The sequence below is a fragment of the Gadus morhua genome, chromosome 18 (genome assembly GCF_902167405.1).
Source record: "Gadus morhua chromosome 18, gadMor3.0, whole genome shotgun sequence".
Classification (NCBI taxonomy): domain Eukaryota; kingdom Metazoa; phylum Chordata; class Actinopteri; order Gadiformes; family Gadidae; genus Gadus; species Gadus morhua.
In genome coordinates this window covers 18,802,004-18,825,270 of record NC_044065.1, presented here as the reverse complement: position 1 = coordinate 18,825,270, position 23,267 = coordinate 18,802,004, and the positions used below count along the sequence as shown (strand labels likewise).

The window sequence follows — 23,267 nt, the reverse complement described above, 5'->3', positions numbered from 1 at the left end:
TGAACAATAAAATAAAAAGGTCAGGTAAATAGTATAATAAAAGTATAAAACGTTGAATACAATATATATACCTATAAGATATTATGCTACTCTATATATTTTCGCGAATGTTTGGACTTCTGACTCTATACTGCCGCCTCGATTTGCGTTGGTATTGCTCCGTTTCTCCCGGAGCACGCCCGATTCGTAAGCTCAGAGGCGACGGACCCACAGACGGACGAAATGATCTCCGGGACTGGACGAAAGGCATCCTTTCCGTATTTACCGTAGGGTGTGAATGGGCCTTTACACTCAACCATTCAAACCCGCCCTATATTAGATCAATGGTTGTGATTGGCGCAAACCGGTCCAGGTCTTGACGTGAGGGGCGCCAGATGCATATGCCAGAGCAAAATAAACAATAGGTTTCAGGTTCGTCTGGTTCCCCGGCCATAGAGTAACCCCATTTGGTCCAGGTATGGGATAACCTGCTCCGCTGAGACCAGACATTGCTTAGTTGTCTTCTAAAACACAGTCACACCACCAAACCTTTTAGATATCAATTCATTTATTTTCTACCTTCTGACACCACTAGACCTGACATTGACAAGGTGATTACACCACTGGCACACCTTTGAACATTAACACATTGTTCAATGATTTTTAAACCAGTGTCAAACCTCGATGGCTTCAGATATTGACTAGTGGAGCTCAAACCAGAGTCACACCATTTGAGTGGTTGCACCCTACACTTTTTCAATAATTAAAAAGAGTGACACCTGTGACTCCAGGCGTGGATGATTTTAATACACACCCATTACCACCCTCCCCATCGTCATCACATTTTGAGATAGAAATGGTCTCCAAATTCCCCAAAAATCCCATCTCTGCAGCTACTCTTACTTCGTGCCAACATTTTCAAACTTCTCCCATGCGCTTGATTTCAATGAGTAAGAGAATCAGAATAAACTGCTACTCCCCACTCTTAATGACAAACTCCAGTTTGTCATTAAGAAACCTGACATAGCAGCACTTTTTGTGCCAGATTTTCTGTACTTGCTCCTTTAATGATTGTGGGAGTTGATTGTTCTCGGCCTCACCGGTTAGCAGCTTTGGCTGAAAAGCATTTTAGAAAGCATATATAGCATATTTGGAAAGTCGCTGTCAAGGATGAAACCATTCACAAAGCCCTTCTTACGACTCGAGTGTGTCTTTGTGCCGGTGATTCTACAAGAGAGGGAACAGCAGGTATGTGATTATATCTGACACCAGATGGAAAATGAATAGGTCGCAATACATATTTATTCAAAGCTGTGCCTCGATAAGAGGGACAGAAAGAGAGAGAGCAAGAAGGACGAAGAACAATAGGGGAAGTGAGAGATGAAACAGATCAAATGGGTGGATTAAAAAATTAAGAGGATAAAAGGGACCATCAAATGTGAAACCACTTTTAGGCAGTGCAAGGCAAAGCAACTTTATTTATGTAGCACTTTTCATACTTGATTTACTTCGAAATTGCATCTTTATTTCATACTTAAAAAAATAAATGCCCCTACTGGGGCTGCCCTTGCAGGGGTCCATACACCCACAACAGTACAAGACCTTTGAATAAGGCCCAAATAGCATTTAATTTATTCATAAAAAATAAATCAAACCCTTTCTATCGTTAAATAACTGTTTTACCCACTGTACACATCCACCTGGACAGTAGAAGGTATGTTAGAGACTCCCGGCTACACCATGACCAAGGCAGGCTCTTGAATACCCAGCTCCACCAGACCCTTCATTAAAATAGCCCAAAACAGAGATTTATCAGCGAATTCACACTAGACTGCAAAAATATCGTTCTACAATGGTGAGTGCTAGTCAGAAAGCGAGCAAGAATGACTCTTAAACAGGAAAACCCGACAAAATTTAATCATGGCCGAACTGGCTAACCCAAGCTGCAACGACGCCATAAGGCCTCTGTCTAGCAATAATTCAGATAGAGAACCGGGGATACTAGCAGAGTGGAGAAATCTTAGACGGGAAAATAGTGATGCTTTCCGAGACAATTAAGTAGCCCTCAACCGACTGCAATCATCCATGGTAAAGCAGCAATTGGGAAAATGGACGGAAAAATTACAGCAGCGGAAAACCATATAGGCGCCACGGAAGACCGAAACATACGTCAAGAAATAACTAGTGATACCAAACTGACGGCTAAATGTGAAAGGGGAAAACCGTCTCCGGCGCAACAACATTTGTTTGTAACTGACTCTTTCTAAGCTGGAGCTGCAGGAGGACTTGATGTTAAACTGCAGAGAGCGCACAGAGCGCCCGCTCCGAAGCCGAAGGATGCCCATGCGCCGCAGAGATCCATTATTGTGCGCTATTCCGGACCAGCGTGAAACTGACAGTACTGCTAGAGGCATGGAAACAGCAGGAAATCCAATTCCAGGGCCAGAGGGTGTATTCTGACCAGGATTACTCACCCGACAGGCAAAGAAAGAGGAAACGAGTCTGAGGTGATAAAGAAACTAAAGGAGGTGAATGTCAAAGCCAATTCACCGTATCCCACTCAGCTTAAACTTTTTCTGGCGACGGGAGTGAGGGTGTTCCCCTCGCTGCGGAGGCTCAGCCAACATTGGATAAAATGGGGTTCGACGTCAAGGTGGACGAGCGGGACAACACGAGATAACAGCAAAACTTCATGTAAAGACGAATGTATTTTTAAATAGATGGCCGCATGTCATTGCTTGTTTTGGTTGACCACCATGAAGACCAGCTCTTGTTATTCTTCTCAGTGAATTTAAACAGCATATCAATAGGACTTTCGTTAAACAACAGGTCAAACATTGCATTAAATGTAGCTCCTACTGCATTTTTGTAAAAAAAAATTGGGATCCCTTTTTCCATTCATTTGCATTTTAAATGGTTGCCTCATCTGTTCTTCTGCCAAATAGTTTTAGTGTAATTGAAAATCATTAAACCGAAGCAAATGTGACTTTGAAAGGTTATCAGTTTTCCAGAGTTAATTTTTGCTTTTGGATGAAGTTTAATCATCCAATTCCTACTTGATGCAAGTGTACCGATGAAAAGAGCAACTTAATTTGCAATTAAGTGTGTGTAATTGTAATTGAGCCGTATAAATATAATGTATCTGTATGACAGAAGAACATTATCATGAAAAAGTGGCACAGAAAATAATGTCTGCAAGGTAAAAAAAGTTCTAAAAATAAAGTTCACTTTAGTCCAAAATTTTAAAATGTAATAACGTTACGCACTTGAAGGATCACTGAAAAGTAAGCAAGAATGCTGTTTTAATAAGGTCAGTTTTTCAGTTATGTATTTAGTTTGAGGAATCACAGAGGTAAAAGACATTGCATTTTCTTCCGCTGAAACAATTTGACTGCATTTACGCCACATTTACTGGCGTAATATACACATTATAATTATAGCGTTAAAAACATGCCATTCAAGAAAGCACTGCAACCTTTCTGTACCAGAGCAGAGAGTATGGCCGTCCTTCCAGCGGGTTAGATACAAATGGAGGAATGAGACTAAAGCACTGACGCCTCCCGTTCCTCACCATGATCCTGGTCAAAGCTTGCCAGACGGACCGTTGTCAAACACTTAGTCTCGTACGCCTATGTCTACCCCCTGCAGGTGTTGGCTGGACAGCGATATTGACCGCCTCAACACGTTGAACACAACAAATCCCCCCCCCGAACAATCAGCCTCCATGCTCATTCAAACTGAACTCAGCTGAACTCCCCCCAACACACACATTAAGTCACCCTCTGTGCTACCCTCCTTTAGCGTCTCTCTCTCTCTCTCTCTCTCTCTCTCTCTCTCTCTCTCTCTCTCTCTCTCTCTTTGTTTCTCTCTCTCGCTTCATTAATGTATTTGTTTTGATTGATTGATTTAGTCTCGCTAGTGAACCTTGGCCAACGTGTGCCAGGTGCAAATGTAGGAACAGGTCGTCATTTAACGAACCGACACAATGGGATTTATTATGAATGCGCCCACAATACAGCCCTTTTTGCATCCCCTGGCTTCTGACCGGAGCCTGCACTACTTGGGGGAAGATAACAATTAATTTATAATTTACTCCCTGCTGATGGCAAAAAAACATATCAAGGTTTTCAGACGTTTTTGGCTTAATCTCACACTTTTCCCTCACCCCCCTGTGTTCAACCTTTACGTTTTTAAAACTTTTATGTTTTTATAAGTTTGTGCTTTCCTGTCGACCACAATGACACTCTAATTTGACCAAGGATGGTTTGACAGCTCCTCCTAATGCACTCATGTCCACCAGATAAAAAAATTTGATCCTGCGTAAGACTTTCCTGTCCATCTATATATGTCTGTGAGACTGTCAATTAATCAATTATCAAACATATTTAATACTAATCTCTCTTTCTCTCTCTCTCTCTCTCACTCTCTCTCTCTCTCTCTCTCTCTCTCTCTCTCTCTCTCTCTCTCTCCTTCTCTCTCTCTCTCTCTCTCTCTCTCTCTCTCTCTCTCTCTCTCTGTCTCTCTCTCTCTCTCTCTCTCTCTCTCTCTCTCTCTCTCTCTCTCTCTCTCTCTCTCTCTCTCTCTCTCTCTCTCTCTCACTCTCTCTCTCTCTCTCTCTCTCTCTCTCTCTCTCTCTCTCTCCTTCTCTCTCTCTCTCTCTCTCTCTCTCTCTCTCTCTCTCTCTCTCTCTCTCTCTCTCTCTCTCTCTCTCTCTCTCTCTCTCTCTCCCTCTCTCTCTCTCTCTCTCTCTCTCTCTCTCTCTCTCTAGGTCATCGATCACTACGGTGTACATTGACGTCTTGCCCCCTAACAACCAGAGTCCTCCCCGTTTCCCGCGGCAACAGTTCAGCCTGGAGATCAGTGAGGCTATGAGGACCGGAGCCACCCTGCTGAATCTACAGGTAAACACACACACGCTCAGACACATGCATCACTAAACATCCATCTTACACACACAAGTAAAGCTGACTCAAGCACATACACTTGCGAGACATGAACAAACACAAAACTTCACTCCATTGCATGTGCTCGTTTGTGTTTTTAGGCAACGGATCGTGAGAGCGACCCCATCACCTACAACATTTTGAGTGGGGACCCTCACGGCCACTTCACCATTCAACAGGGGTGAGTCTGAACACAGATAAACAAACACACTGAGCATGGGCAACAAGCCAGGTACCTCACTGCTGTCCTTTAAGATTTGTTCACGCATCTGCGGAGCCAAACATAACAACATTTTGATTTTAATGTTAGAAAATTGGCAGTTTGCATGCTTGACTTTGGTGTTTTTGAAAGCTTTGGGTTCCCAGAAAAATATGGTCAAATCCGGAATGATTTACAGTACATGCAGATGGAAAAGGCCCCAAATGCATCAGCTAATTAGTCTTATAAACAGTTGATGTTATCCTGAACTGAACTATTCTGAAAATGTATACATAAGTATATATGTATATATATACTGTATATAAAGAGCCAGTGAACCCAAAACCACCCTTTTTTGGTTTTAAAAGGTGGTAATTGTCTTATATGATCGTCAACACAGTAATCTATGTCATTTTATCAGTTACTGAAATAAGTCCCCAATTTATAGAAAGAGGGGTAAAATCCTATGTTCCCACTCTGCTGCACACGCAGGTGGCGTTCTGCTCGTGACGCTTAAAGGTAGTCTGACGTCACGGCTGAGGGGCACTGGCGGAGCAGTTTGTTTGGACGGGTGGAGCTCTGTTTGGGCAGCGGTTGACTACGGTGTCGGCAAGAAAGTTGGGCTTTTCGGACGCTTATAGTGTAACACTGAGGTGTTGGTTGAGAGTGAAGCTCCGTCTGAGCAGCAGTTGATTTAATGTCCGCGTCTGAGTGACGGTTAGGCTTCCAGGACACATAGTATAACGCTACGGTGTGTAGCTCACTGACTCTCTAAAGCAGGGGTCTTCAAAGTTTCCCAGGCAAGGACCCCCAAACTGATGGAGAGATGTAGCGGGGACCCCCTACTTATATATTGTATACAATTGTGTTTTATATTAAGCTGGTCCTATAGTGCCATGTATAAATGTACCTTGTTATTTTGCATTCAATACTAAGATATTCAAATATTCATTTATAATGTTAATGTGAATTTAAAGACATTTCAATTTGTGGAAAAAATTGCAGGGGGGAATAGATTTTTTTTTCTAATCAACCAAAACTAAGCCCCCCCCCCGCAGTACCTCCGCGGGCCCCCAGTTGAAGACCTCTGCTCTAAACAGCTAGTGAACAAATCCAGTTGTTCCTGTGTGTCTGTGTTCCTCTGAGGGTTTATAAGAGGTGTCTCTCGACCACACTCCACGCGCTGTGGTCTCGCTAGGGTCTTCTGCGATGATGTATTAGTTCTGAGGTAATTCAATTTTGGCTTTGCAAACCGTGCAGATTACTTTTCCATGCTCAAAGATCCTTCAGGCAATTGTTTTGCGGCACACGGCGTAACACGCGGCTGACCTAAACATTAACAAAATATATACATTTCGACAGTTCTAATATACACACACATATATATATATATATATATATATATATATATATATATATATATATATATATATACATTCAGTGTAGATACAGTTACTGATTGTTAAATGTTTAATCATTAACTGTGGTACACAAAGTTAGCATTGTACTTTTCCCATTGCCTGGGGCAAATTTATTGATTTTAAAACAACAGGAAATCATTAAGTATGTATTATCAGGCTCTTAAACCTAACGACTACAGCAGACTTTTTAATTGAGTTCTGCCGTCATTGTGGTAATGCTGTAAATATGCCTTGGCAAGGATCACTGGTTGATGCACTATGTGAACATGACTGTATTATATTTGAAGTCTTTCTGTTATTGTTCTGCCTTACTCTTATGTCTTCTGCTCTGCTCTCAAAGGACTATCGCTGCCTACCTCAACTCTTCTCTGTTCATCTCTACTTCATCCTACTCTGTCTCTACTCTGATATACTCTACTCTGAACTTCTCTACTCTGATCCACTCTGATCTACTCTGCTTTGATCTCCTCTGTTCCACTGTACTCTGATCTACTCTACTCCATCCTTCTTTTATCTGATCTACTCTGATCTATTATATAGTGATCTACTATTTTCTATTAGTCTCTACTCTACTCTGAATGTGTCCTACGATACCCTCCTCTACTGTTTAATACGGTGTTCTACTCTACCCGACTCTACTCTACCATACTCTACTCTACCTTACCCTACTCTACAAGGTTCATCATCATGTTTTGGGTCTGCGGTATGTGGTGGTAACATGCAGTGTTCTCCTTCCCAGGCCAGGGCTGCTGGTTCTGGGGAAGCCGCTGGACAGGGAGACCCTGGACCACTACACCCTGGTGGTCGCGGCCTCAGACGGACGTCCCTCTGGGGTGAGAGCTCTCACAGTGGCTGCTCGGTGGATGCACCGTCCATGAGGTGGTGTAAGGCCGGTTCAGACCAAGGAGATGAGGCATCAGTCACAAAACTACCCCATTTTCGATTTCTGGATCACTTTAAGAACACCAAAACGATGAGACAAATGATTAAACTGTTTCCATAGTAACGGGACATATCGATCTTTTTTCCTTTGGATGTTTGAAATCATGTTTGACAGCCGATATCTGCATTGATCTCCGATTGGCTGAGAGAGGGAGTCTAGTTGAGGTTTAATGCCAAGATGGGACAGGTTGAATATTGAAGCCGATTTAAGACTTACCAGGGTTGTTCTGAAGCTAGATTACAACATCACCTAACTTCATAAAACTGCAGTTTTAAGTCTTTGGGTCTCAGTCTGACCTTAAACCTAAAACCCCCTTTAAACCTAAAACCCCCTGCTTTAAACATAACACAATGTAGGATTGTTTTCCTTTCTCTATGACCACAGTTTCATGATAATCCATTTTTTAGTCAAGGCCATGTTATAGTAATAGTATTAAATCATTGGTCCAGTGTCAAAGGGCCAGGCCTGATGAGGAGTGCCCACTGACTGCAATGAATATAAAGAAACCAAAAATATTTTTGTCCATTTTGTGGACTTCACCAAGACATTTATCCTGTGTCCAAGTGTGATCCACGTCTGAAATACAGATGAGGGTGAGGACAAAGCAAACGGCATAATCAAAATTGGACAGGCGACAAAGGTTTTTAGAAAAACGGCACAAGCAAGTTTCTTCAAAAAGCTAAAACAACAGACAGTTTTTGTGAGTTATATGAGTATTAACCCCAAATATAATATACACGCCCGGATTAAAGCCATGCCTGTGACTACAGATCCACTGTTGGAAGGGTTGCAGGTTAATTGGAACAGGAAATGGTGGACTCGTGGCTTTTGAAGCCTTTTAAACGTGCTTGATCTCTGTATTGTGACCGGTCACCGCGTTGCTGTCTCGTGCCCCTTTGTTTTCAGGTAATGAGCTGAAATCCCTTCTGTGATTGGATTGATATTTTCCTCACAGTGGCTGAATCCAATTCTTCTTAATCAAAGACATACATGTCTGCCCGCCCGCGCATGCACAAGTGAACACAAAACACACTCACTCACTCACTCACTCACTCACTCACTCACTCACTCACTCACTCACTCACTCACTCACTCACTCACACACAAACACACACACAGTGGCACTCGCACATGTGGACATGCATGTACATACACACATGCAATGCTTTCAATTTGGTTGATCGTAGTCCTCGCCCCCCTCCTCATCCTTCCCTTTTTCATCACGAGTCTTCCTCTTATCCATCTTTCATTATTGTTCCCCCCCTCCCAACTTAAAATGTGAAGTTTAATGTTTCTTAAAGGAAGATGACCTTAATTTGAATACACTGAACTTCTCCAACCTCTCTCTCTCCAAGTCTCTCTCTGTCACTCTTTCTTTGTCAATAAGATTTAAATAGGAAGGAAGCGATACATTGAAAAGATAATGTGTGTGGGCCTGAGAATTTTGTTTGTTTGTATTGTATTTCTATGTGTGTGTGTGTGCGCGTGTGTGTGTGTGTGTGTGTGTGTGTGTGTGTGTGTGTGTGTGTGTGTGTGCACACTGGACCAGGTACACACACGCACCGGCAGGCACACACACATACACACCCTCACGCACATTCTCACACACACAAACACACACACACACTCACACGCACGCACGCACGCATACGCACGCACGCACACGCACATCCTCACACACACACAAACACACACACACACACACACACACACACACACACACACACACACACACACACACACACACACACACACACACACACACACACACACACACACAAAATAAGGCTTTAGCAGCATTTTCTGTATTGCCCCAAGCTCATAATGTGACTAAATGGTTTTGAGAAGCTGCTCAGCATACGACTTCAAGGCCTAAGAGGAGCTGCGAGAGAGAGAGAGAGAGAGAGAGAGAGAGAGAGAGAGAGAGAGAGAGAGAGAGAGAGAGAGAGAGAGAGAGAGAGAGAGAGAGAGAGAGAGAGAGAGAGAGAGAGAGAGAGAGAATGAATGAAAGAAGAGTATAAAGAGGCAGGAAGAAAAAGAAGGGGAGGAAGGAGTAATGAAAAGAGGGGTGAGAGTTGTCTTATACAGACCCATTTATCAACGTCATTCATGGCCAAGGTCTCCACTGTGTTCACTCATACCCAACAACACAAAACTACACACAAACACACACACACACACACACACACACACACACACACACACACACACACACACACACACACACACACACACACACACACACACACACACACACACACACACACACACTGGCACACACACCAACAAGCACACACCCTACATGTCCCCTATTATTAAGCATCCTGTTCTTGGAGTGGTGGAGTGAATAGTGTCTAATTGGTTGTTTGGCCCCCAGATTAATCATGCTGCCCGGGCCCCGGGGCCGACTGTAGGTGTGTGTGTGTGTATCCCCTCTTTTCAATCCCCCATAGCTTTGACAGGAAGATGGGTTCTCCATTGTAGTATCAGCTTCCTCATGTACTCCAACGTATAATGTATTCTCCCCCTCAGAAGAGCCTCGGATGAATACTTTTCCGATTAGGTTTCTGATTGGCTCGGTGTTAATTCATGCCTGTTAAGTGATGTTGGAGAATTGAAGTGATGTTAGCATCTGTTTCATTATAAAAACATACAAGGAATCCTCCCTCCATGGACCCCCACACTAATACTGGCTCTGGTTGGCTGGGTGTATATTGATTACAGTTAAGTGGTGAGGTGAGGCTCGTGGCAGTGTTATTGATGTTTGTGTTACCATGGAGCGTGATCAGTAAATGTATAATGAGAGTTCATTGAATGTATTCAGCATGAAACCAATTGTTTGCGTAAAAAGTCACATTGGCCATGTGGAGTCTGTAGATCATTTGGTTAAATGATTATAGTTTGTTCATTATGAGCCACCGGAGCCACACAGTAATCCTGTCAAAATCCAAATCCCAAATCAATATTATCCTGAAACTCGGAAATACAATTTTTAGGTATTTTATTCAGCAGATAACTATTACTTCAGCTCAATAGGTATCTATCAAACTAGATAACTATTGAGCTGATAGTGGTTGGGAAACAGGGGAACCAGAACTACATTTAAGCTCTAGGGTTCCCCAATACCTTTGCTATTGGTTCCTAAAAATACTTAGCATCATGTAGCATCTTATCCTAGCTATCCTTGTAAGGGCCCGCTAACATTTAGTTGCATTTTCCATTGAGTGTTAAAACAGGTTACAGTGAATATAAGTACGTGCTTGGTGCTTCTTCTATTATCCTCCCTACTACACTTTACATCAGGGGTCGGCAACCCCAGGCAGGGCAGCATAATCATTGGCACAAAAAAAATAAATATATATATATATTTTCTAATTTTATTTATTATTACAAAATGGGATCAATTAATAGTTTTTAGACCTTTGTTGTGAGAAATAGAGAAGAAAATATTTAAAATATTGTTGCAAGTGGCCTGTATGCATCGCCTTCACAAGGTTTTGCAAAGCTGTACATGTCTTAAAGATATTGATGTGGATGGTTCCAACATTCTCATATAGTCTCGTTTTTTTACCTTTCTCACAGTGCAAGTTTCTGAAAATGGTGTTTTAAGATGGGACATATGTTATTATAATTTATAAGCCCATGTTGCAAATATAACAACCAAAAAAACATTTAAAATGTTGATGCACGATTGTGGACTATAAGGAAATAGTACCATTCCAGGTCTTCTGGAAATGTTTTTGGCCGCTGCCTCATAATTCAGCATAATTTTTTATATATTGTTGCTTAAGGCACACTCATTAATGAGAAAATGTCAAACTGGCACTGCATGTTGAAAAGGTTGCTGACCCCTGCTTTACATCATAAGAATTCAAAGGGTATAAAGGGGAGAAACTCAGGCCTACAAACGGAGGAGCTAATTGTAGCGTTAGCTTGGCAGACAAGGGAGCGTTAAAGGGGGAGGCAGGGTGGATTAGCAACTGCTACTTAGCAGGAAGTGGTGGCTTTTCAGTTTGGTACCTTCTTGACCGGAGAGAATGGGTGCCCACGTTCCACAGAGTGAACTTCCTGGGTCGTGTTTCTCGTGTTTCTCAGTTCCTGGGATGATTCATTTGAATGTGAACTTCTTTATTTTGGAAATGTGTGGAAGTGAGAAAGACAAAATCAATAAACTTTCAATAAAAGTTACAGAAAATTATATCTTCTCTTCTATGCTCTGACTTCCCTCTTCCGCTCTCACGGTCCTGTATCCACAACTCTCCTCTTTCCTCTCCTCTCTCCTCATTTCCTCCTCTCCTCTCTCCTCCTCCCTTATCTGCTGTTCTCCTTTAGAAATTAGAAATAGCTTTTTACTGTTGAATTGGCTGCTAACCGTGTGTGTGTGTGTGTGTGTGTGTGTGTGTGTGTGTGCATGTGGCCTCCAGACTTCCACAGCGACGGTGGACGTCATGGTAACCGATGTCAACGACAACGACCCGCTGTTTGATCTCTCGCTGCCGGTCAACCTAAGCGTCAGCGAGGGACGAGAGAACGCTTACGTTGGACGGGTCAAGGTATGGCACTCACACGCACGCACACACACATCCACCCTCCATCTGAAACACGCACGCACACGCACACACACACACACACACGCACGCACGCACGCACGCACGCACGCACGCACGCACGCACGCACGCACGCACACACACACACACACACTCAGCCCCCCCACACGCACAAACTGACTCTCACACACACACACACACACACACACACCAGAGCAGGCAGACGCCATGCCAAAGCCTAGCATCCAGGAGTCCTGCCTGTATTCTTTATGAGATACGCCTTGAACATGTTCCAGCGCTGAACTATTCCCTTCCCCCTCTGTAAGGATACTTGAGTGCCTTGGAAAGCCTTCCCTTCCCCAAACAGATGGTGTGATCCCCCCAGCGGAGGAGCACTCTGGCTGGGCCGGCTTCCAGGCTGGAAGGGGGCGGGGTTCTGGAGGGCTTTGTACCGGCAGGTATTAAACAGATTCAGGCTGGAGTGGATGGCCCTGACCTTGTTACAAAGCAAAGAGCAAAGAGATGGGGGTTATGGAGAAGGGAGACGGACAAAGCCAAAGAGAGAGAGAGATTGAAGAGAGAGAGGGAACTGGAAAACAGAAAGAGAGAGATAAGAGAGTGAGAGAAGAGATTTTTATATCATGTACCACAAGTGGTACGCATACCACAGTTTGAGAACCAATGAGATAGAAAATGAGAGAATGCAATGCTGGTTTTAAATGTTTTGTTTGATTCATGCATTAAGATTGTTCAGGTGGGACTTTCTTGGATGTTCTGGATTATTTTCAATTTGCTTAAACAACCAATGTCAACCGATTTCTGTTGGGGTTGTCGTCGTAGAACCGTTGCCATGGGCACGTGACCCCAGTGCAGCAGCAGCACGCCATTTATTGATTTGGAGTTTTTTTGGGGGGGGAAAGGGTAAAAACATTGTGGTGTAGAGATGAAGAGATACAGGCGGGGAAAATGAGAGGGAAGAGATGGAGAGAACGACAAGGGAAAGACAGGGGTTTGACAGGTATACGAGAGAGACGCAGAGCGGGGGAGACGCAGAGGAAGAAAAGATATACAAGAGATGAGATCTCGGAGCTTGGCAAGCGCTGGGGATCGGACGCTTTCAAGAGCAAAAGACACGGTTTGACTTTCAGTTAAAAAAAAACATCCAGCGAACGAGCGAGCGGGCATGAAAGAGAGAGGAATGAGAGAGTGAGACGGATGTCAATCATCACTCTGTTTAAGATGTCAGGTTCTTTTGAACTAAAGTTGTATGCCTACTCCCCCGTTGTGCCGATAATATTCCTGTGCGATGACTAACTAGCTTTTTTCTCTTGATAATTCCACTTTTCACTTCAGTGGGCTGTTATTTTATTCTTGGCTTCGGTTGCAACTCTCTGTTGGAAACGAACCAACAGCCTAAGATTAGACCTGCTGTGTTCCGGTAGCTTCGGATGGGAAAGCATAGGGGTTGCAATGCTAAGATTAACATTTATGAATTAATAAGTAGCCAGGTACCTTTGAATAAATGTGTCTCCTGAACGAGGAGTAGTAATGTCCTTTAGTGTTTTCTGAAATCTGATGTACGTAGATGCGTGTATTTTGCCAGCTATACATATGGTGATATATGATATGCCAGTATCAGTTCAATTCACTTACAACCTTTACTTTCAAAGTCTTAACAGTAGTGGAATTGTTGTTTAGTAAAATGTACTTTTTCCTCCTATTGAATTACATTTGATGTTGAATCTTTATTTGCTCCTTAACTATTGTATTATTGGTAATTTCTTTCTAAAATAGCTAGATAGTACTTTCCGCTGTGACGTCCTTTTTCCCTTCCGGGATAATATACACAACTTATTTTATTGTGTCTCCTTTAATTTCCTACCTGCAATATTCCAGGTGTTATCAATACAGAGCAAAAGCTTCTCCTGGTCTCCTGGGGAAACCAACCCACCATTTAAAAGGAAGTCTATTATTTATGTGTTTCTATTCATCTCCTGCTCCCCACAGTGCCAGGCAATAGTTTACATTGTGAGTGTGAGAAAGGAGTTGGTGTGTGTGTGTGTGTGTGTGTGAGAGTGTGTGTGTGTGTGTGCGCGTGTGTGTGTGTGTGTGTGTGTGTGTGTGTGTGTGTGTGTGTGTGTGTGTGTGTGTGTCTGTATAGGTGTATGTGTGTGGATTGGTATATATGTGTTTATGTGTGTGTGTTTCCGTGTGTTTGCATGGAAATGTTTGCGTGTGTGTGTGAGTGTGTGCGCGCGTGTGCGTGATGACATTATCTCTTCTGTCCGAGCTCTTGAGTCATCAAGTCATCGGGCCATGAAGGCCTCGACCCCAACAGAGGATCAATTTAAAGTTAATTAAGACTCTGGTTATAGGCTGGTTAGAGAATACAAAAACGCTCGCACGCACACATGCAATCAAACAAACGCACACACGCACACACACACACACACACACACACACACACACACACACACACACACACACACACACACACACACACACACACACACTTCCATGCAAACACACAAAACACACAAACACACACATACACACATACACCCATCAACCCACACACATACCCCTACACACACACATACACAAACACACACACATACACAAACACACACAGACTCACACCCACATGCACTCACATCAACCTATAAACATACACACACACACAAAACAACAGACTAATAAGCATACACACACACACACACACACACACACACACTGTGAAAGTGGCTTATGTCTTGTCTGCCCTCTCTCACTGTTTAGTTCCATCAGAGTGTTGTTGTTAATGTTAATGATATGTGTTGATCCCCACTGGCCTCTCCAGCCGTCAGACACAATGTAGAGGTGAAACACGCTGCAGGAACCTACTTTAGCATCCCGCAGTGAGAGAGAGAGAGACAGAAATGCAAGAACGATAAATAAGATATAGAGAGAGATAGGGATATAGACAGGGTGGGCTGGAGGAAGGCAGAGAGAGATGAGCTTTAAAATGACGAAACATGAAGAAAGATAAAGGAATGTTATCTAAAGTGGAGATTTCTGCTGGAAAAGGAATAATATAAAAAGGCCAAAAGAAGAAGAGAAAGATAGGAAAGGAAGAACCAATTGACTAAGGAACAAATCTCAGGTACACAGTAGGTCAACTGACTGACCTGTGTGGTGGCCAGGCTGCACTCTGCACACTGGGTTCTATACAAGGACAACCGGTTCATCAGAATACTTTGCCTCACTTCTCACTGAAATCCTTACTGTGAACTGAAATGATGGGGAGTTCATAGGATTTTATGTAGTCCTCCTCCCCCTCTCACCCACTTTGCCTTTCCTCTGTCACATATTCCCTTGATCTTCATCACACTCACTCCCTCCAACAAACGCATGTTGTCAAGACAAATGACTGTCTATGCTGATATGCAAACAGCACACACACACACACACACACACAAACGTTTATGAAAGTCGTCATTTGTCTCAAGGCGTGTGTGCTATAAAAAATATGCATGGATGTTTGTGTGTATGCGTGTACGTGTGTGCGTTTGTGCATTTGTGCTCATTAACATCCAGGTGTCCCCCCTCTGTCCCCAGGCTATAGACCCATTATTAAGGTGCAGATGTCTCTCTCCCCAGGCTATAGACCCAGTATCAAGGTGCAGGTGTCTCTCTCCCCCAGACAATAGACCCAGTATCAAGGTGCAGGTGTCTCTCTCCCCAGGCTATAGGCCCAGTATCAAGGTGCAGGTGTCTCTCTCCCCAGGCTATAGGCCCAGTATCAAGGTGCAGGTGTCTCTCTCCCCCAGACAATAGACCCAGTATCAAGGTGCAGGTGTCTCTCTCCCCAGGATATAGGCCCAGACCTGGGCTCCATCGGTCAGGTGTTCCAACGTCTCATTAATAGTCAGGTGTCTCTCTCCCCCAGGCTATAGACCCAGTATTTAGATGAAGGTGTCCCCTCTCTCCCCAGGCTGTAGACCCAGACCTGGGCTCCATCGGTCAGGTGTTCCAACGTCTCATTAACAGTCAGGTGTCTCTCTCCCCCAGGCTATAGACCCAGTATTAAGATGAAGGTGTCCCCTCTCTCCCCAGGCTGTAGACCCAGACCTGGGCTCCATCGGTCAGGTGTTCTAACGTCTCATTAACAGTCAGGTGTCTCTGTCCTCCAGGCTATAGACCCAGTATTAAGATGAAGGTGTCCCCTCTCTCCCCAGGCTCTAGACCCAGACCTGGGCTCCAGCGGACAGGTGTTCTACCGGCTGGTCAACCTCCAGAGCCTCTTCTCCATCAACGCCAGCGGAGCCATCAGCACCTCCGCACCCCTGGACCGAGAGGTCAGCCACCTTTCACCTTTGACCCCCTGTGCACTTGACCTCTGATATTCCAGCTTGACCCATTTACATTAAGGGCATTTAGCAGACGCTTTTATCCAAAGCGACTTACAATAAGTTAATTTGTCATAAGAAGTGACACATATATCGCTGTCAGTACAGTAAAGATCTTCATAGAACCAAGTGCAAATACTAACAATCGCTAGGCTAACCCATTCCCCGTGTACAGCAATGATAGCAGCTACTGCAGATGCTACACAATTAAGTACTATGAATAAGTGCAATGTAGATTAAGTGCGTACAATCAGTGCGTACATTAAGTGCCAGGGCGTACAACATACAATGGTGGCTGGAAGGGGCTGGGTAGCTATGCAGAGTCGAGGTGAACTCTGAACAGGTGAGTGTTGAGTCTTTTGCGGAAGCTGGTGCAATCCTGACATCGGCAGGGAGCTCATTCCACCACTGAGGTCCCAAAACAGAGAAAAGTTGTGACTTTGTTGATCAACCTTGGCTTGCTCTTAGCGATGGCTGTACCAGACGTCCAGCTGAGGTAGTTGAGCGGAGGGATCAAGCTGGTGTGTGTGGCTTTACCAATGCTTGAAGGTAGGCAGGGGCAGTTCCATCGACTCCCTTGTATGCCAGTACCATCATCTTGAATCTCATGCAAGCTACTACAGGGAGACAGTGGAGGTCCCGGAAGAGGGGGGTCACATAGGAGAATTTCGGTAGGTTGTATACGAGGGCGCGCTGCAGCATTCTGGATGCGCTGCAATGGTTTAATCGCGGAGGTAGGGAGTCCAGCCAGGAACGAGTTACAGTAGTCGAGGCGGGAGATGACCAGTGATTGTACTTGAAGCTGAGCTACTTCCCTCGTGAGGAAGGGCCGGATCCTGCGGATGTGCAAATCTGCAGTGATGTTTGCGGTGCAGCATAACTGATTATCCAGTACCACACCGAGGTTTCTGGCAGTTGGAGACGGTGATACAGTGATGTTCTCAACAGTGACCAGTAAGTCCATGTGTCGGAAATCTTTCCCTGGAATTAGGAGGAGCTCAGTCTTGTTGAAGTTGAGCCTCAGGTGATGGGCAGTTGTCCAAGTGCTGACGTCTGCCAGACATTCAGATATGCGTGTTGCAATCGGGGGAAAGAGAGAAATAGCTACATTTCGTCAGCATAGCAGGGATAGGAAAAGCCGTGTGATATAATTTCAGAGCCCAGAGATCTGGTATAGAGGGAGAACAGAAGAGGCCCCAGTACAGAGCCTTGAGGGACACCAGTTTCAATCGCGCAAGGTTTGTTACCTGAAAGTGTGATTCGTCAGGTAGGATTTGAACCAGGAAAGGGCAGATTCAGCAATGCCAATTTCAGCGAGAGTGGCAAGGAGGATCTGGTGTTTTACCGTGTCAAATGATGCGGACAGGTCAAGGACAATGAGAACCGATGAGAGGGACGAGGCTCTGGCAGCACGGAGGGACTCAGTCACCGCGAAAGATGCTGGAACAATGCCTGAAGTGAGGGAGGAGTTGAAAAGTGCAGTGAGAATTGGCAGGATGTCGCTTGGGACAGAGAGGAAGGGATAGTGTCAAGGGGTCAGGTGGTGCCATGGTTAGATGTTATTATTCTGTTGACCTCGTCGGAGGTGAGTGGGATAAATTGGGAAAAGACAGAGGTGGCGATGGGAGGAGGGAGGATGGAGGCAGGGATAAAAGAGGAGCTAATGTCCTTTACCTTCTGGGTAAAGTAGGAACTTAAGTCTTCAGAAGTGAGTCAGGAAGGAGGTAGAGGGGAGGGAGGGTTGAGGAGGGACGAGAACAGGGAAAACAGTTTCCTGGGGTTTGAGGCGGAGGAGTTGATTTTGGTGCGGTAGAAGGCAGATTTGGCTGTTGACACAGTGGAGGTGAAATCAGAGAGGGAAAAGATAGTGAGATAGATCATTAGGACAGTCTGATGTCTTCCATTTCCTCTCAGCTGCCTGCACTCTGCTCTAGTTTGGGGGGGGGGGGGGGGGATCGAAAGGTCTGGAGTGGAAGGGACAGAGGGAGTCCAAAGAGGAGGAGAGGGAGGATAGCAGAGTGTCTGAGGATTCATCTGTAGATAGTTGAGAGAATCGTTCGATAGGAGGTAGTGAAGACAGAACAGTAGAGGCAAACGTAGAGGGAGAGAGGGATTTGAGGTTACGGCGGCTGGTGACAATGCGGGGACTAGAGAGGTGTGGGGGAGAGGACTTCAAGGGGAGAGAAAAAGCAACAAAGTGATGGTCAGACACAGGGAGTGGGATAACAGAGAGAGCAGCGGTGCCGCAGGACCTTCTGAATATCAGGTCAAGTTGGTTCCCGGCCCTGTGTGTGGGAGGAGTAGGGGATAGTGTTAAGTCAAAGGTGGCGAAAAAGTTGGTTAATTCAGGTGAGTGCAACTTCTCTGGGAGGAGGTTGAAGTCGCCAAGGATAATGAGTGGTGTGCCATTTTCAGGAAAGCAGCTGAGAAAGGCATCCATCTCCTCGTAGAAGTCACGAAGGGGACCTGGAGGACGGTAGATCACCACAATGGAGAGCTTGATAGGAAGGGTGACAGTGACAGCGTGGAGTTCAAATGCAGATCTGGCCAAGTTTTCTAGTGCAGTGGTTCTTAAACTTTTTGTCTGGCGACCCCACAACAAAGTATTGTAAGGTCTGACGACCCCACTTTCCCCAAACCCATCCTAAGTCCTTACTCAAAATACCCCCTCAAACGTTAACAACTAAATCAAGCAAAAAATAGTAAGCAAAGTAATTAGTTGTATTTATTCCATATGAACAACATCCGAGAAAACCAAACAATCACGATTAAACAAGTGTAGGCTGCCGCTATCACATCAGAACGCTATGTGCGTGGCGCGCACGCACACAAAAGCACACACACACACACACACACACACGCACACACACACGCGCACACACAGCATTAGGCTTCCAACGTTACATGAATTATATATATGGCGATAACAATAACGGTATTTTTTTATTTCGCTTTTCTGGTTTACTATCTTTAACAATTTCAATGGGAAGGGTGGGCCTGCTTCCGTGAACATAGCAGGTTAATTCTAGGAAGAATGCTGCATACGGCGACACAGAGATTTTCCTCCACGGTGCTGAGCCGACATCTGCATTTATTTTTTATATATGCGAGGGACGAAAATGTCTTCTCGCAAAGATAGGTCGACCCGAAAGGAGTTAGAATGTCCATGGCAGCCTTGGACAATCTGGGGTATTCCTGCGCGACAGCCAGAATCCATCCAGTGATTTTGAGGCAAACGATGTCTGCATGGTTCGGTCACTGGATAGCTCAAGCAGCGCATCTTCGAGCTCAGATGACAGATCGTTTGAAGAGCAGCTGGTGAATGGTTGTCGTATCCAATCATAATTCTCCACATTTCCCGTCGGAAAATATTGATGGAATTTTTCGAGGAGGCTTTGGAGATGAACGTTGATGGAGGCCTTCGATGAATTTACATTCACGTCTTCCTCCTCCAAAAAGTCATGCAGCTCCGAAAACATCTCAAAATCCCCACTCTCCGCACGGACTGCCCAACGCTGCAGCTTTTTTGTGAAAGCATTCACTTTGTCCGAGAGGGTCAGGATGTTAGTGTTAAGGCCTTGTAGTGACAGGTTGAGCATATTTAATTTGTCGAATATGCATGACAAATAAGCAAGACGGGCTATCCATTCCGAGTCAGTGAGATGGTGCGCAAAAGCGGAGTTTGCGTCTGAGAGGAAGGTGCGCACCTCGCTTCACAACTCTAACAGGCGTGTAAGAACCTTGCCCCGTGAAAGGGACCTAACTTCAGAATGGAAAAGAAGGGATTCATGTGAAGACCCCATTTCCTGACAGAGAAGTGTGAAGAGTCTAGTATTGAGTGGGCGAGATTTGATGAAATTCACCATTTTAATTGCTGTCTGGAGAACATTGTTAAGCTCGGGCTCAAGTGTCTTGGATGGCAGGGCTTCTTTGTGGATAATGCAATGGGTGAACTTTGCATGTGGTGCAACGCTAAGGACCTTTGCTTTCAGCCCTTTATTTTTCCCCAACATAGCTGCCGCACCGTCTGTGCATATGCTTAGGCAGTTGGCCCATTGCAGCCCTGCATCTTCCATCCAACCATTGAGACAATTAAAAATGTCACTGCTGGTACACCTTCCTTCCATCGGAGAGCAGAACAGCATGTCCTCGTGAAGTTTTCCTTCATAACTGTAGCGAACAAACACCAACAATTGTGCGACACTTGTCACGTCAGTAGACTCATCTAACTGTAAAGAAAACCTGCAGTTTTTTACTCTCTCGATTATCTGACATTTCATGTCATTAGCGATCTCGATAATGCGCTTGGACACTGTATCATTGGAGAGGGGTATTTGCTTGAGCGCACTTGCAATTTTTTCACCATGCATTGCGAGGGTCATCGCAATTGCTGCAGGGAGGATGAGGCTTTCGGCAATTGTGTGTGGCTTCTGTGCTTTTGCCACAAGGTGGGCCACTTCGTAGGATGCTGCCAAGGCTTTGGCGGGCAAGGTTGCTTGCTCATGCACTGCGGTCTCCTGACCTTGCAGGGCAGCTTCTTTTTGCAGAAAGAAAGTCATTTGTTTCGTAGAGTCCCCGGGATGGCGGGTTTCGAGATGTCGTTTCAGTTTGACAGGTTTTAAGCTCTCATTCGCCAGAACATCGCAGCAAATCACACATTGTGGGTGGTCAAGGTTACCTTTTACTTGGCAAGTGAATCCATATTTCAGAAATTCTTTCTGATAATGACGCCTAATTTGTTCCTTTTTATTCTCACCGGCCTGTAGACTTGTCCCAGGCCGGTGGGACAAGCCATCCTCCTCCGAGGATCGCGGAGGAGTAGACGCACTGGTAGATGGCACTTCCGAGCTTTTGTTCGATTTATTAAGCAGCCACCTCTCCATTTTGGCATGTAGGCTAAGTATTTTTATTTTGTTCTACTTAAAATGGCGGAGGGAGCAGATAGTTCAATTGTTTCTATCGGCGGAGTAGCCGAAAACTCAAGATTGTAGTGATAAATGTCCCTTGGTGAATCTGTTGAAAGAATAAAGGCATAAATACCCACTTTGGAGTCACACTACACCTATGATCTGGAGAGCCTTTTCAGCAAGGCATCGTTGTAGGACACACATAGATTTGCATTATACCAGTTGTTCTCAAACATTTTCTGCCAATAATGCACGTATGTGCTTTCTATTTGGCAGTTTGAACATGAATATTAAAAGGGTGCAAACACTTAACATTTAGTGAGAATCATGGGCCTGTGCTTTATGCAATTGTTGGCTAATTTCTTCCCACAAAAGAAGCACAACTCCAGGGTGAAAAATAAAACATAGCTTGCTTTTAATTTTGTACCACCTGCAGTACTACGCGTACCCCCATTTGAGAACCACTGCATTATACTATGGGCATGCTTTTTGATGAACCAGGGCACTGGTACTGGACTTAACCAGGGAGGATAACACACATTGAACAGGCACTGGTACTGGACTAAACCAGTGAAGATGACACACATTGAAAAAGGACCATACCTGTGTTTGTCCTACGATGACGCCGCTGTGAAAAGGCCCTGTCCAGCGTGATCCAACTGTGTCCCCCCCCAACAGCTGAAGGGTCACTATGATCTGGTGGTGGAGGTGTGGGATGGGGGCGCAGACCCGCGGCGCTCCAGGCTGGCGCTGTCCGTTACCGTGCTGGACGTGGACGACAACAGCCCCGTGTTCACCCAGCAGGCCTACGAGGTGGAGCTGCCCGAGAACAGCCCCAGGAACACCGCCATACTGCAGCTACAGGTGGGCAGGGGGGAATGATGGGTGGATGGAGGGATGGATGGAGGGATGGTTGAATGGGTGGTGGCTGGTCGCGTGAAGGAATGGGTATGGATGAGTAATTTGAGTGAAAATGGATGGATAGATTCCACTTTTAATAATGTAGAACTTCTATTTTTTATGCTATACTTATTATACTTATTTTTTATACTACTTTTATAAGAAAGCAACCCTTATATAAATACAACAGTGCATGACGATGGAACAAAGAGTCACCTATTCATTCACACAGATGTTTCACTGGTAGATATGTCATTTTTATATTTCATGTCATTTTACTGCAGAGCAAATCGCATCTAATTTTCACACAAATAAAGACATATTTTCCCAGTGCCTCAAGCATTTTTCATTAGATTCGGTGAGAAGGTAATTCCCTGGGGGTAAGTAACCAAATCTCTCCATTGCTGTAGCACGTCTTATCCTCCTCTTCATAAACATTCATTCCATTTATTTAACATTTTGCCGATGTTCCTCTCCTCCTTCTCCCCCAACCCTCCCCCCCTCCCCAGGCGACCGACACCGACCTCGCCGCCACCCTCACGTACCGGATCAGAGCCAACAGCTCGGACCCACGGGTCAGCCAGCTGTTCCAGGTGCACCCGTCCAGCGGGCTGCTGTCTGTGCTGGAGGAGCTGGACTACGAGAACACCCCGGAGCACTCCTACACCTTCACCGTGGAGGCGCTGGACACTGGGGGGACCATGCCCGCCGGGCTGGCCTCGGTCACCGTCCACATCATGGTGAGTCCGGTGGTGGGTGGTGGTGGGTGGTGGTGGTGGATAGTAGTGGTGGTGGTGGTGGTGGTAATGGTGGATAGTAGTGGTGGTGGTGGTGGTGGTGGTGGTGGTGGATAGTGGTGCTGGTGGTGGATAGTGGTGGTGGTGGTGGTGGTGGTGGTGGTGATGGTGGATAGTAGTAGTGGTGGTGGTGGTGGTGGTGGATAGTGGTGCTGGTGGTGGTGGTGGATAGTGGTGGTGGTGGTGGTGATGGTGGATAGTAGTGGTGGTGGTGGTGGAGTGAAATGACTCCAGCCAATCCT

The 23,267-nt window shown here is 45.1% G+C and overlaps 1 protein-coding gene across 2 annotated transcripts in view; it reads left to right on the top strand.

The window, feature by feature from the left end:
- The window catches only part of LOC115530779 (protocadherin-15), a 227,544-nt gene that overhangs the window by 87,421 nt on the left and 116,856 nt on the right, over positions 1–23,267 (top strand). For both annotated transcript variants that reach the window (XM_030339520.1, XM_030339518.1), the window contains exons 17-23: positions 4,748–4,880; positions 5,024–5,103; positions 7,282–7,375; positions 11,910–12,038; positions 16,251–16,370; positions 22,007–22,192; positions 22,738–22,968. In XM_030339520.1, the coding sequence (XP_030195380.1) occupies positions 4,748–4,880; positions 5,024–5,103; positions 7,282–7,375; positions 11,910–12,038; positions 16,251–16,370; positions 22,007–22,192; positions 22,738–22,968 (973 nt within the window). The remainder of the gene's footprint in view (positions 1–4,747; positions 4,881–5,023; positions 5,104–7,281; positions 7,376–11,909; positions 12,039–16,250; positions 16,371–22,006; positions 22,193–22,737; positions 22,969–23,267) is intronic.